A 12,379-nucleotide genomic window follows, 5' to 3' on the forward strand; every position below is an offset into this window, starting at 1 on the left:
CTTTGTTGGAAAAGTGAGTTTACAGATGGACCGTTTATAATGGCTCATTACCCCAGACAGCTGGCCGAGAGGTCTCTCAGAGCTCCCTATCGCAAGGCGATTTATCATCATTAATGGCAGGATAACATTTGTGGGGCCATAAATTACCGCCCATGCACTGGCCTGTGGGTAGCTGAGAGCTGGCACTGCCCACCGTGGGTGCAGGCCGTGTCCCGCTCTGAGAGGCCCTGGGCTGCTGGGCCCCCCCTCAGGACCAAGCCCACGAGGGACCACGACGGCTCCCGTGGACAGGCCGTTTCCAACGGCTTCGGCGCCCCTTATCGGCGGCGTTCACCATCCGCGCCCCCAGGTGGGCTCCGGGCGGGATGGAGCAATGGGAAGGAAGACGCCTTCCGTGCCACCGCTGCTCGAGGTCCGCGACGCCGCCGTAGCGGGAGGCAGCCCCGGGGTTCGCAACGCCCCGGCGCGGCAAGCCCCGCCCGCCACCGCCCTGCCCGGCCCCGGCGAGCGGCCGGGCAGATCGACCGCTGTGAGGGGCCGGCGCCGGGCGGGCGGCGCGGCGCTGCCCTGCCCTCCCCCGCGGCGGCGCTGCCGGGCGGTGCGGAGCCTGCGCACTGCGCTCCCGCGTCCCCCTTCTGCCCGGCCCGCAGTCGCGCGTCCCGGCGCTGAAGATGGCGGAGGGCGGCGGCGCAGCCCCCTCCTCCTGCTCTTCCTCCTCCTCTTCCTCCTTGAAGGGGCTGCGGGAGCAGATGGGTGAGAGCGGACAGCGCGGCCCCGAGCCGGGAGGGGAAGGAAAGGGGAGTGGGGGGTGGGGGGGGCGCGCGTCTGTCCCGGCGGGGGCGGCGTGGGGACCCCCGCGCTCCGGCGGCCCAAGGGCACGGCCCGCCGTTGGAGCCGGGTGTCCACCCCCCGGTCGCCTTCCGCCCCACAGTACGCCCGGCCCCCTTCCCGGGACGGGGGAAGGGGCACCGGGAGCGGGATCCGGGGCCGCTGCAGGCCGCCGGGCTTTGTGTCCGGCTGGCGGCGGGCTGAGGGAGAGGCGCTCCGCCCGCCTCCCGCCGCCGGGGCTGCCCGGCCCCAGCCCCTCTCCCCGCCCGCCGGCCCGGACGGGTCTGTGAGGCTGCGGAGCGTCTTTTCCCCCTCCTCGAGGCGTTAATTGCTGACTTGGGACCTCTCGCAGCGTGTAGGCAGCGGCAGAGGCGGCTGCAGGACTGCTTCGTTACATGAATCGCCCATTTTTCACCACTTCTTGACGATCTGAACTTCTCCGTTTCTCTGGTGGCTCTGGCATTCAGGCCAGCAGCTATTGCAGATGATTTGTCCCAGTGATGTGTCCGGTGACTGCACCAAGCCCCAGGTGCAGAAGGCAGGGGCGGTCTGTGGCACTGATTCCTAATCAAAGATTTGATAATGCCTTAATTTTTTTAATTTTTATTTTTACTTTTTTGAACTGGTCTCTTGAGAGGGCTAAAGAAACTCTGCTTTGGTTTTCTCCTCGGAAGTGTTTGTGTGCCTATTTATACTTAAAGTCCTTAATATACTCTGAAATGAGTATTGTGCATGCATGATGTATGTTCCAAGCATAATTTCATGGCATATCTCCACATGTTAGCTTTGTGGGCGAGCCATTAGAAAAGGTAAACATTTTCTTACCCCAGACTAAAAAAAAAAAGGAAAGAGAATCGTGGTTTGATCTAAACTAACTAACCTGGACTGGATACTAAAACTGCTCTGGCTTGGTTGTTTTCAGTGTACCTGTGTAATTACATGAAGAAGAGTGCTGGCAAAAGGTCCTGAATGCACAATACTCAGCTGGCAACCTTTCTTCTTCAGTGTGTTGTGTGTCAGAAATATTATTTAATTACTTCTTATTTCTCTTTCAAAATTAAGACAATCTAGTGCTCCAGAAGATAATGATCTGCCCAAAAATAGCACTTCTCACCTGCACAGACCAGTCTGATCTTTATCCTTGCTGCTAGAACTGCTGAATTTTCTTTTGTGTGTTGGATGCACTTATACTGTGGCACCTAATTTTTTCTAAGGATGGGCACCCACATTTGCTGACAGCTGTCATGACCTAGATTTAGTCCCAAAACCAGAGGCAAAATGTTCCTTGAACCAGGCAGCTCCATCTCCCTTTAGATATGCACATGTTCTAATATGCACATCATGTTAAAAAAAACCAAAACCCTTGCTAGATCCTGGAAAGGCCAGACTTTGAATTTTTTTTCCCTAAGGGGGTAGAAGTCACTGAGCCAGAATCTAAACTTCACTTTACATAGAATGCATTTCTAGCAGTTACGTGCTAGAAGATGAACTCACTGCTAACGTGAATTGAAGCAATACTGTCTGTGAGTGTACAGGCCACTGCAGTTCTGCTCCTGACTTCTTGTCAGTAGCCCTCCCTCACTCTCTGGGGAAAGCAAATGATATTTAGAAATCATTCTTGCAATCCAGTGGTTAACAGTGGAATTTGCAAGATAATTGCCAGTGTTAGGAGAAGTTGTGAGCAACAACCAAGTCTGATACTGCAGCTGTTTGGAGATGTAGAAAAAAGACAGCAGGAGGAACCTCCTTTGGTCCCACGCTGCCGTTAGGCATATTCAGAGAGGTGTGGAGAGGGACATCACTTTTTGCCTTTCTAAGCTCAGTTGGTTGCGTGGGGAGCTTCTCAGTTCCAAAATACCTGATAACTAGAATACTTGCATCCAGTTTCTGCTGGCCTGTGGGCAATTCTGTACTTCACTGTCTTAATCTGGAGAAGAAACCTCTGTGCAAAACAAATATAGTGCCGTGCACCTTCAGTCATTTGTCAGTGAACTTCAGGTTGGGAATCTCATGTTTAAAGACAATAAATATAAATTCGCAGTGTCTTGCTGAGAAACCACAACACTTTCTGGTAGTTTGACTAGGCGGTATACGCATACCTTTTGTATAGTTACCTTTTGTGATCTTTTTTACAAGATACCGCTGGGTCCTTGTTTCCTGCTTCCACTCTCTGTTACCAGCCTCTTGATACTGTTTTGATCTGTGGCTCATTAGTGCTTGTTAATTATTTTAGGCCTTGAAAGTGTAGAATCCCATGGTGCCACTTGTTACTAGCTTCTGTACCAACGTGGTAAGTTTAAAGAGAATCTTTTTCTTGCCAATTCAATCTAGTATTGAGGTAAGGAAAAGGTGTTTCTCTTTCTTTGAGTATCAACTGTAATTAAGATTCTGCAGGCCAAATCATGCCTGCTACGTCAGTTCTGTGATTCCTTGCAATAATTTTCTGCCCTTACACACTTGTCCCATCTTATTTACTTTAGGTGAATGACAAAAAGCAGAATTTGCTGCTACAACTAGAAGCCAGTTAACATTTCTATCGGTGATGCATGAACATCACTTAATATTAGAAATTAATTGTGATTGTACACTGTGAAACAGCGGTGCATAAATGGCATTTACTCCATTCTTGTGATCCATGCTTGCTGCTGTCATCCTTCAGGGGTGAAGATGAATTTTTGCTCATAAATTAATACCATAAGCACCGCTGAGCTTGTTAAGATTTGAGAAGAGAGGAATAGTTGGTTACTTGTGGTTTACCCAGTGAGATTTTTCTTGAGTGGTATGGATAATCAGAATAAAAATACATGTAACTTAATCTATTGTAGCCTAAATTTATTGTTTTATCTTTGTTTTCACTGAAATACTAAAATATCCTGTCTTTTGTAGTATCAGCGATAGAGAATGTCTATTTGCTTTTGCCAGAGCTTGGCTTCACCGTTGCTAGGATTTCTACTAGTGCATTGAATCGGTGCTGTGAAGGTTGTTCAAAACAGTATATTAAAACGCTATACATACATTTTCCTTTCCAAGATCTAGATGATCTTTTGGGAAATCTGCTACAAGACCTGGGACAAAAACAAAGTGCCTTTTTCAATAAATCTAGCCGCAGGCATAATTCCCGTTACCTGCATGGCCAAGCCCAGTTTGGTAGGAAGTTGTCTAATAAAATAACATCTTCAGTCTGTCTGATCAGTTGTTTCTTCCTGTGTAAGTGACACTGTCTGGCTTTGTCTGTCTTGCCTGGAGCACAGTTCCTGGTTACTTCTTTACCAAGCATATATATACACAATTGGCATGAAAAGAAGGCTGGATGGATAACTAATAGTGAAACTTCATTGCTCAAGCAAGTAGTCAGGAACGTGCGCAGATTTGTCTGGTCTCTAGGTAATAGTTATAAAATGTAACTTAAGAACACAAGTTCGTACCAACACCTATGGAAGTACTAGAGAACTCCTTGGCAGAGTCTTGGTGTCAAAGTCCAACAACAGAAGCTGGTGAGCACTGTCTGGAGAAAATTATTTGGGATCCAGAAGCATCTGTCAGTCAGACAACTGATGAATTGACCTCTTCATCAGAGCTGCTTGCTGGAAAAGAGAAATAAATTACTTTTGAATTTGTATCCTTAAAAGCCTTTGGGTTTTACAGAGTGGTTTGAGTAGAGGTGGGCTTCAAAACTTGTCCAGGAAGCTGCAAGACAAGTAAACGTCCTTTGCTAGGTTTCTGATAGCATGGGGGTGCTAGAGTAAAAGCATCTTCAGTATTCAGTTGTTGCCTGATGCGGTGGTGTTTGTACGAATGACTTGTATGTGTTTCATCTGCAGAGCAAAGGTGGCCCAGTGACTGGAGCATTCAACTGGCGTTCACTAGGTCTGGCTTCAGTTTCTTGTTGTCAGAGTCCTAATAACATTGAAGAAGGTCTTTAAGGTTTTTCTGTGCTTCATCTTTTTTCCCCCACATGAAGTAGTAGTTACGCTGCTTTGCAGAGTGCCAAGGTGCTAATGCAAAGAACTGCACAGAAATTGGGATTTCACATAGATCCCAGTGGTGAGAGAGAACATTCCCCAGTCAGGCTGAGAACTTAGTGTAATTGTAATGGCTATGAGCCTTAATTTCATTTTGTTCTTTTTCATGGAAATGTAATAGTATGAAGTAGGGATAATTTCACACTGATTCATAAAGATGTATGCTATGTATTACGTGCTTAACATTTTGAAGATTACTTCCAGTTGTAAGTGGTTTATAAAAAAGGTTTTATTCTAATTTAAAACTTAAAATTCTTGAGATTTCTCCACAGGCATTCAAGAAAGACATCCTCCTTGCTGTAAAGCAAAAACAAAAAAAAATCTCAAAATCATATGCATATACAGCATAATTTTGGGAGTTTCTTATACAGAATGTTCCATTCTTTACATATTTCTTCATGTGTTAAAATTACAAAAATAAATTTGGATTCCATGCCTCAATTCAGATGGAAGTATTAAACAAATAATGACTTGCAAGGATCACAACTCTAATGGCGAGAGCCCAGAGATACTGACTATCCCTAACTGTGCACAGCCTTAAAATGTGACTGGAATTAAGGACTGCTGCTTCTTTATACACTTGTGTTTTTCCAAAAGAAAACAGATAGGAATATTTAAAGTACTGATATGCTATTACTAATTTTCAGTTCTTTAAAAGTGGGTTACTATGAGATAAATGGAAGAAATAGTCTGAGTTAGTCATAATCAGAGGGGTATCAAATGCTGCTGTCTGTCTTTCAACTTGATTAAATAATTGGAGATGCTTGCAGTCCTTTAGTGAAAGAATAGCCTGACAGATAAAATTCTGAGCATGCAATTTTATTGACTTCTGTGAACTTATCAGATGACTTGCGATATTTTAAAAGCTAACTGGTGACTTCAAATTCCTGGTCTGCCACAAATAAATTAGCGCCATTTAGCTTCCAATAACACAGCTTACAACCAGGTAATTCTTAATTGATGATATGCTTTCGATGTGTTTGCACATGCCTGTCCAATAATTAAAATGGTTCTAGATGCTGATGATTAACTTGTTTGGAGTGTGGGATTGAGGGGAGAAAAATCAAATGTTGCTCGATGTGTTTCTGTTTGAAAGAGGAGCCCCAGCTGCCCTGCATAATGCCTCAGCCACCCGCCCTATATACCTCTGGTGTTCACAGCGTATGTAAATGGACACAGCGTTTGCTTTTAAGGAAGGCTAGCCTAGTTGCTTGACACTTCTTTTCTTCTAAATTATTGTTATTTTCCAGTCAGTTTGGAACTTCTGCTTTCTAGGTGAAGGATACACAGCTGAAGGTGCCTTTGAAGAAAATAGTCACCACTAGCTGTGCTCAGAATACCTCTGTCTTTCCTCATAGTGGTTTTTGCCATCATAATTCACAGGGAACTTTTAAAATACTGTTTCATGAGTATTTAACTGGCTGCTGATAAAACACCCTCTGCTGTTTCAGTGCACTGACCTGAATCTTGGAAGGGAGCAGAGATACTGTAGTGGCCCATGAATCGCCTTCTCTCGGCAAGTGTTTTGGAGCTTCCAAGTGTTCAAATTCCTTTCTCAAGTCTGGGAGGGATTAGCTACAAGAATATAGAAATCCTGTAGAGATCCTTATGCTTAAAGAACATAAATTTGTTCTATTAAATTGAAAGTTTATCCTCTGCTTAGTTTTGCCAAGAGAATTTCTTAAAGGAACGTAATTTTGCAGTGCAGTGTTGGTCAATGATAGGTAAGTTGTGTTCTGGACATTCAAAACCGAGGACGGTTGTCTCCACACCAGATCAGCGAGTGTTACCTTACTCACTTTCACCTTTCTCTGAAAGACTTTCTGCCAATATGTAACGAATTAAGCAAAAACATAGTCTCTTTATTGGACTCTTTTGCCCTTCTCTCCTTGGGTTTTTTTACGCTTACCCATTCTTTAAGCTTTGGGGCAGGGACTGATTTGTGATTACTTTCCTGGGGTCTTACATTACTACTTGTAGTGGAATGCCTTAGCTTTCATTTTTTTTAGGTTAAGCATACAGTTTTGAGAAAACTTGCATTTTAATTCCTTTTAAGTTTTGCACCACTGTGTTCTGCTTTAGACAGTGGGTTTGCTGCATTGAACATGCTGTGGACCTGTCAGTGTCTTACAGCACTCACTGTTCTGGTGCAGGGCTGTGTTGAGTGATTCGATTTGAGCCTGGAGGCTTGTCTCTTCAGGGTAAATGCCAACACAGTCCCTCTTCTTCTGAAGCAGACACAGTATTTGAATGAGCTGTAAAGTTAACATAAGAAATTCATCAAGTGTAAAAGGCAAAAGTAGTAGTTTTCACTGCTGTCATGTAAAGGAGTTGTTATCCTTCCAGCTAAAGAAAGCTCAAAATGCTGCTTTCACAGGGTTTGTCTCAAGTTAGTTGTGACTTGTAGTGCTAGGCTGTGTTCTTTGCTGGCATTGTGTGGGTTGGGTGTATTAAACAATAGCCAGCCTGCAAACAAGAGGACAAAAGCATTTACAAGAACATGCTTTGAGCAAGCAAAAGAAAGCACGCTGCTCAGGAAAGGGGGAAGTAACGGATAGAAATTAGCTGATTTCCAGTGTTAGGGATAGTGCAATATAAAAGAAATAAATAATATAATGGGGAAAACAGATGTGAAAGGGAAGAGAGCAGAAGTTTGTCTTGAAGTTACTTTTTGCAGTGGCTGGGCAGGAGTGTGAACAGAAATCAATTTAAGGCAGCCTCCAGAGTTGGAGGAGTAAAGCAGAGCTATCTCATTTGTGTCTGTCTAGGTTTTGCTGACTCTTGAGCTAGAACTACAGTGGGAACTAAACTGCTCTGCGCAGGTTGGAAGTGGGACTGCTCTGACATCTGTTAAGCCAGTCCGGTGTGAGGGACATTTTTTTTCTCTAATGTACTCCAGGAGCCTGAGGCATTGGAAAGTGTTAGTAAAGAAAGAAAATGATCTGTACAGCAGAGTGGGTACTAGTAATCTTCCACTCTGTGTCTAAAACACCACCATTTTATCTTTTTCATCCTGTAGCTGTAAAACCTGTGTCTAATTCTGTCAGGTTTGGACCATTTAGTCTGTATACGCCTATATATAAGCATTTAAGTTACGTCATGTAACTACTGTATTTCACAGTGAATCCACTTGAAATGATGTAAGGACATATTTATTATATAAACTGCTTTCATTTGAGTCCAGTGTAGTTGGATATTTTGGAATTTCCACTATGCAGAAACAGGTAAATACCGATTTCTGTTACACTTGGGAAGGATCACTAGGGACTTTTAGTCATAGTTTATTGCATCAGCATTGCAGTCAGTGTCTAATATATCTCTAAAAGAAACCACTCAAGGTAGGTGAAAGCAATTTCTGTTTGTTTTGCAGTTGGTGAGACGAGTTTGTAGTTGCCAACCCACAGAAACTTTGCACAGAAATATTCTCTTTACATCTAAAATGCAGCCTTAATGTATTCTAGTGGAGAATTTTAGAGAGTACAAATACCTTAGTGCCTTGCTCTTTCACTGAGAAACATAATGAGTGTTCCAGCCTTTCCAAACCTCTGGCTTCCCTGTGGCTGGCTGTGTCTTATTAAGACTGTGCTGCTAGTCAGCAAAGAAACAGCAGCAATGCGTGGCCATTTGCTAAGGAACACAATTGGGACAATAAAGCTTGTATCTCCTTTATGCAGGAAGCATCAGCCCTGGAGAGAGGTCATTGTGCAGATAAGCTTGGTAAGCACAATGCAATAAACAGATTAATAACTAATGCCAGGTAGAGCAGGGTAATGATCTGACTTGCATTAAACCTTGCAGAGAATTGGCAATATGTGAATTGGAGAAGTGCCGCCTTCAGAGGGCCTTTTTGTACAAATCATGTAATCATACCAAAAGAGACGGTAAAAGATTGTGTTCTTTAAAAAAAAAAAAAAAAAGTGACAAGTGGATCATGTAGAATGCAAAGCTTTGTCATGTTGGGGAGGCGAGGAGGAACCAGGGGAAAGAAGATAGTGGCAAAGGGGAAAGTGAAGGCAGCAGAAAGCCAGCAGTGAGTGAGAGTAGAGTATCTGTTGTGCTTCAGTTTAATTTCTTTCAGGTGGTAATAACTTATCTTAGTAGTAAACAACCCAAATTGTGAAGCTGAGTGTCCTTTCCAGAGAACAGGGAGGATCTACTTTGTCAGCCCTTTATACACAGTACAGGCAGTGCTTTTTACCAACCTTATGATGGCTTCTGCAAGAGTTGGTGACATCTCTTCTTCTTAAAGCATTGTGCTGGCAGTTGCTTTTCCCATTAAGAAGAGAGAAGCATAATTCTTGGCTGAGCAGTGTGAGCAAGGTTAAAATAAGAGAATGTAACAGCAGGAATCAGTGAGGCCTCCATAGGAGATAACGTTCACAGTACATATTGCTAGCGTTTGGGCTAAGGATGGTACTCACCTGATGTGGCTGTCAGGCAATGGTATAGCATCTCTGACTGTTGCAAGTTTTTGGAGGTGGCTGCCAATTCATTTAAGGACAAATTTTGATTCCTTGGTCTGTGCTTGTATTATATGCAAGTTTGATTTAGATTGTGTGCTTCCCCTAGGGAAAAGTGTACAGAGATCAACTCACAAATTATCTAGCAACCTTCCTGGTGCCTCTCTGAGCATGCCCTAGGCTGAACAAATACGGTACCATGTCCTTGAGAGTGCTTCAGCCCTATCTTTGTAGGTTTCCTTATAAGAAATAAGTAGTGTTTTCTTAGTGATGTGAATTTTTTTTTTTTATGTTTCCAGCTCGTAATCTGAGTATGGATGTTTAAGGATAAGTAAAAACTTAGATTATTGCAAATACGTCTCAAATACTTACTTGAGGAGCTGCTAATTCATATACTACAAAAGAATGTGGCAAGCAGTTTTCCAGTGGGATCGATACTTGTGATGAATTGAAGAAATCATCGTAAACTGCCTTGAACACTGGGAAGAAAACCAGATTGTTGACTTAGCTGCAGAAATGAACTTAAGGGGAGGAAAGCACATAAAGGTAGTAAAATAGGTATCTCATGCAGGGAATAAATATAGAATGAAAGTTATGTAAATAGAACCTGGAATATGGATAAGACAACAGGAAGCTCTTCTGGCCTGCTGAAGCTGAGAGACAGTGTGCACTGCTTTCTGGAGATCTGTGTGCTTCCCATCTGGTGACTGCCCAGACAAAACAGGAGAACCATCTGCCTTCCAGCTGGTCCGTTAGAAGGTGCCTACTGGGAGGCTCACGTATTTGGTTGTGGAGCCTGTCAGTCCTTGCAGCCCAAAGATGGGATGTGAGGATCGATGAGGAAAGACAGAAAGAAGGGAGAAAGCAGGGAAAAAGAGAAATGCGTACAGAGGGGGCTTTTCTGTTCATTAGAAACTTCTGTGTTTTCTGCCTGTTTGTGTGAGGATGTATCCTTCTGATGTCCTTTAAACAAGGAGTAATGGTGTAAAACCAATACCTGATTTTTAAAGCATCTAACATATGATCTTGCATCCGTTTGTCTTAACCTGTGTTAATTAATGAGTGGCAATCAGCTTAAAAGACAGTGTGCAGAAATCTCAAACTTGAATGCTGACTTCCCCTGGCTTTCCTGAAAGCATATACAAAAATTATTAAAAGAAAAAGGATCTTAACAGTGTTACTGAAAAGAATTACTATCTGCTAGACAAACAGTAGCTGCCTGTAGAGGAGCAAGACAAAGATGGCATCTTGCAGATTTGGCACAGTTTGCTATAAAACCAGAGATATTTGGTGGGAAGTTCAAATTTGTTTTGTTTTATGCATTGCTTGTTACCTGCTTTAAACGTATATGAAAACACTTCAATTCATAACAATGTTTAAAATTCAGGAGACCTCCTAACTTTTGTTTCAAAGGCTTAGACTGGCATTTTTTTGTTTGGTTGCTTTGCATAATGAATCATTAAATCATAAGAACCAGAAGGTTTTCTGTGAAAGTTGACACTGTCCACTCTTCTGGTTCTGCATGGGAAGGGCAGCGTCTGGCTGGGTCAAAAACAGCGGGAGAGGTGATGGGATGGAAGCTTTGAACCTGGCGGGTAAAGGGAAGGCGCTGGTTCAGTCCCTAATGAGGTTTACTAAGAACAGCAACTGTGTGGGTCCTTTGACGGTCTTGGCAAGGGCCAAGGGTATTAACTCAGTGCAAGGATTGAAATAGAAATAAAGTTTTATTTTTAGCACCGGTCTCTTCAGGGCATATCAGAAACCTGATCAGCAAAGGGAAGTGCCGTCGTGCTTGGCGCAAGGGAGGCACCACCATACCTGCGCGGTGAGCTTGGTCGTGAGCTGGAAGGTGAAAAGGGAGAGTCTGCTTTATCTGGCACATTGCCTCCTGTAGCGGCTGGCTCCTGGTGCTCCCGTTGGTTTGGTTTATCCATGGTACACTTGGCCAGACACATAGTGCTAAATGGTGATGAGGGTGCAGAAGGAAAACTGCTTCCCAAATTACCTAACCATTTTATGTTTCAAATAGCCCTATTTTATTATGCGCGAATGCAAATACTGTTATTGGCCACAAGTGTGGCCTGTACTTTTATCAATTTTAGCTAGAGTATTTAAAGGTAGACTACTGTAAAATAAGCACACACATTATGCTGATCACAAATTGTAGTTGTGAAAGCCTTTCCTGACTAGTGTGGGAGGGGAAGCTCAGGGTAGAAATGAGATTTAATTTGCTTCTCAGAGAACTTTTCTTCTCCAGGAAGTTTGCTGAATATGTCCGTGAAGGCACCCCCCAGTAATGCAGCATGTGACACAGGTTGTAGTGAAACGGTTGTTAACTGGGTTCCTGTTCTGGGTATCCTGATTAATTACAGCAGTATTAGGCTTATTTTACAGAGATAGTAAGATTTTGTGGAAAATTCTTTTCAGTGAAGCTTTGCTCCATAGCAGACTGCTACATTCATTGTTGAAAACTAGGCTAAAAAAGAATATTTAAATGTATTAAAAATTAAGATTTCTTTTATCATATTAAAGCAAAATAAAATCTGTAGGTTTTTTTAAAGGTTGCAGAGTACAACAGTATGCAATTCCTTTTCTCTTACTGTAGTAGAATTTGGATTTTGAAAATCACAGTTTCTTATTGTAAATTTACCATAAAATTAACAAAGGCTGTAAAACCTGTCTGTTGACCTGAGACTTGGTGAAGTTAAGCTCGCACATCTTGGGGATGCATCCAATGTGATGGCTTTTCCTCTTTTACTAATCTTTTGTTCAAATCCCCAGTCCACTTTTAATTCTGACTTCTGTTAGTTGCATGGATTACCTCTGTGTAACACAAAGGTGCACTCCTAGTGCCTTTAAATCTGCTACTCTCAAATTTGTAAGCACATTGTTTCTACGCAAATAATGAAGCATTGAAGCAGTGAACATAAAGATTTTAACTGACATACAAAAGAACCATGACATACAAAATCCTTTGGCTAAGTATTTCTAGACCTTTTTCACCTCTATGTCCTTTGCAAGCTGTACTGTTTCCATAACCCACTTTCCTGTTCTGTAGAACCTCAAGTA

General features: G+C 43.0%; 1 protein-coding gene across 1 annotated transcript in view; it reads left to right on the top strand.

Moving 5' to 3' along the window:
• The first annotated feature begins 539 nt into the window (after positions 1–539).
• MAP7D3 (MAP7 domain containing 3) overlaps positions 540–12,379 on the top strand; it is a 45,827-nt gene continuing 33,987 nt past the window's right edge. Inside the window, exon 1 of the mRNA XM_054839005.1 lies at positions 540–753. Coding sequence (XP_054694980.1) covers positions 672–753 — 82 coding nt within the window. The 5' untranslated portion in view covers positions 540–671. The remainder of the gene's footprint in view (positions 754–12,379) is intronic.

Source organism: Grus americana, chromosome 12 (genome assembly GCF_028858705.1).
Source record: "Grus americana isolate bGruAme1 chromosome 12, bGruAme1.mat, whole genome shotgun sequence".
NCBI lineage: Eukaryota > Metazoa > Chordata > Aves > Gruiformes > Gruidae > Grus > Grus americana.